The sequence below is a fragment of the Penaeus japonicus genome, unplaced genomic scaffold, assembly GCF_977035675.1.
Source record: "Penaeus japonicus unplaced genomic scaffold, GWHDUDI00000001_assembly GWHDUDI00000027, whole genome shotgun sequence".
NCBI lineage: Eukaryota > Metazoa > Arthropoda > Malacostraca > Decapoda > Penaeidae > Penaeus > Penaeus japonicus.
This window is the reverse complement of record NW_028234429.1, coordinates 34,371,610-34,374,109: the sequence shown is the minus strand read 5'-3', so window position 1 is coordinate 34,374,109 and position 2,500 is coordinate 34,371,610. Positions and strand designations below refer to the sequence as shown.

General features: G+C 38.0%; 1 protein-coding gene across 1 annotated transcript in view; it reads right to left on the bottom strand.

Annotated features, from left to right (window-relative positions):
* Positions 1-1,951: 1,951 nt before the first annotated feature.
* Positions 1,952-2,500, bottom strand: part of LOC122242984 (uncharacterized) — a 1,988-nt gene continuing 1,439 nt past the window's right edge. The window contains exon 2 of the mRNA XM_043000444.2: positions 1,952-2,500. This exon is cut by the window's right edge and continues 430 nt beyond it. Within this exon, the coding sequence (XP_042856378.2) occupies positions 2,070-2,500 (431 nt within the window). The 3' untranslated portion in view covers positions 1,952-2,069.

Genomic DNA, 2,500 nt, shown 5'->3' with positions numbered 1-2,500 from the left:
TAACACACATATATAAATGTGAATGTAAATATATATCTATATGTATATCTATCTTTCCATCTATCTATACTCTTTCTCTCCCCCCCCCCCTCTCTCTCTCTCTCTCTCTCTCTCTCTCTACATATATATATAAATATATATATATATATATATATATATATATATATATATATATGCGTTTATATATATATATATATATATATATATATATATATATATATATATATATATATATATATATATATATATATATATACATAGAGAGAGAGAGAGAGGCCGTTGTCGGTGCAAAAACTGTTTAAATCCCTAGTAATATTTCTGTGTAATCAGTCAGCTGACTCATCTAGCTTATCCCCATAGGCAAACATGGTCTAGCTCAAATCCAAGACTGAAATCAGTTTACCTAATATGTCTCGGATTAATTCACTCTTTCTCTCTCTCTCTCTCTCTCTCTCTCTCTCTCTCTCTCTCGTTTTTTTTTTCTCTCTCTCTCGTTTTTTTTCTCTCTCTCTCCTCTCTCTCAATACTCCTAGCGTTAAGGTTGTGCCACATAGCTTTGTAACTGCAGAGTATTATTTTGTGATCTATCAAGCAAGTTCTCTAATCGGTTCATTATATATTTTCCCCATTTCATCATCGTTATACGAAATTTAGATAATTTTCCTTCTCAAATTATCTTGCTGTGAAACTTCCTGTCATTATTATAACACATTGTTCGGGTCCTTATAACATGTCTCCATGCCCAGTGCTAACTACATGCTGGATAATCGCTACGGTTATTACTCTGTATGAAACGCCATGCAGCTTGCCCTCGTGTTTATGTATCTGTGTGTGTGTGTGTGTTTGCGTGTGTGCGTGTGTGTGTGTGTGTTTGTGTTTGTGTATGTGTGTGTGTGTGTGCGTGTGTATGTGTGTGTGTGCGTGCGCGCGCGCGTGTGTGTGTGTGTGTGTGTTTGTGTGTGTGCGTGTGTATGTGTGGGTGTCTTTGTGTGTGTGTGTGTGTGTCCCCTGCTCGCGTATCTTTGTATATGTTTACGTATACATACATGCATACATACAAACATCCATATGTTTGAGTATGTGCGTGATATTCAGAGTATGAATGTGTGACTGGTTATACGAAACTCTCAACGTCCCGCTCCATAGTAACGGTTGGATGTTTTGACATAATCATAAACGGTTTCATTCGAGTTTGAAAAAAGTTCTCGTGAAGTTTTAAGACGCGTATTCCTTGTGTTTAAAGTGTTTAATTTTCTATAACTGTGTTGTCACATCAACACAAGCGGCTATAGCTTGGTTCCTATACATAGCATACAACAGAGTCATTATAGTGTGTTATATGTGCAATCGAAGAACTTGAATGTTTTGTCAAAAATAAGCTAATCGAAATGATAGAATGTAACCTAACAGCAATAACATCAATAACTACTAATTGCATTATCATTAATAGTTCTACAGCTAATAATAATGCCAGTGGTAATGGAAATGTTAATGATGATAGACCAATAGAAATGTGGAAAAAAATATAATGATAAGACATGATGATATGAAATATTTCATGGACTTTATCCTTATACAATTACCCAATCATTTCCGTATATAATCCCTCGTCGCTGTTTCTCTTTCAGTTGATGGCTTACAGTGAGGTGATCCACAACACAGACATACGGATGTATTATGCACACTGAAATTGGCAGTTTTCTCCTGATGAAGTGCTTTCTTCTTTTCGTCTAATAAAGTACATGCATATATGTGCGTATATGTATACATACATATATACATACAAATACTTTCGTCTAATAAAGTACATGCATATATGTGCGTATATGTATACATACATAAATACATACAGATATATATATATGTATATATATATATATATATATATATATATATATATATATATATATATATTAGATAGAAAGAGAGTTTCCGAGCCTCTAAAATGGAATAAGTAATGAATCACTGTTTTTGTTTTTGTTTTTCCTTTTTTAATTCTTCCAAAGAAAGGAATATAATGACATATTTACAGTCATGTCAGTTGGTGTACTGACCTTTGGAGTCAACAGTTAAGGGAAACTGTAGACACTTGAAGGTCGAGAAATGACAAGTCCACTCCCGCCGCTGCCTCCGCTTCCTCCAAAGCCACCGCCGCTTCCAAAACCTCCGCTAATTGCGCTGCCGCCGAGGCTTCCACCACTTCCAAAACCCCCGCTGCCTCCGAATCCACCGCCTGAGACACTACCGACTCCTCCACTGCCTCCGAAACCACCACTTCCTCCACTACTACCAAAACCACCGCCAAATCCTCCACTGCCTCCAAAGCCGCCACTTCCACCAAAACCACCGCTTCCTCCACTACCTCCGAAGCCACCACTTCCACCAAAACCACCGCTTCCCCCACTGCCTCCGATGCCACCTCCGGCACCGCCTCCAATCACTTGACCGCCGCTCTGGGAAGCTGCACTCAATGCACTCTGGAGGTCAACACCGCTGGGAA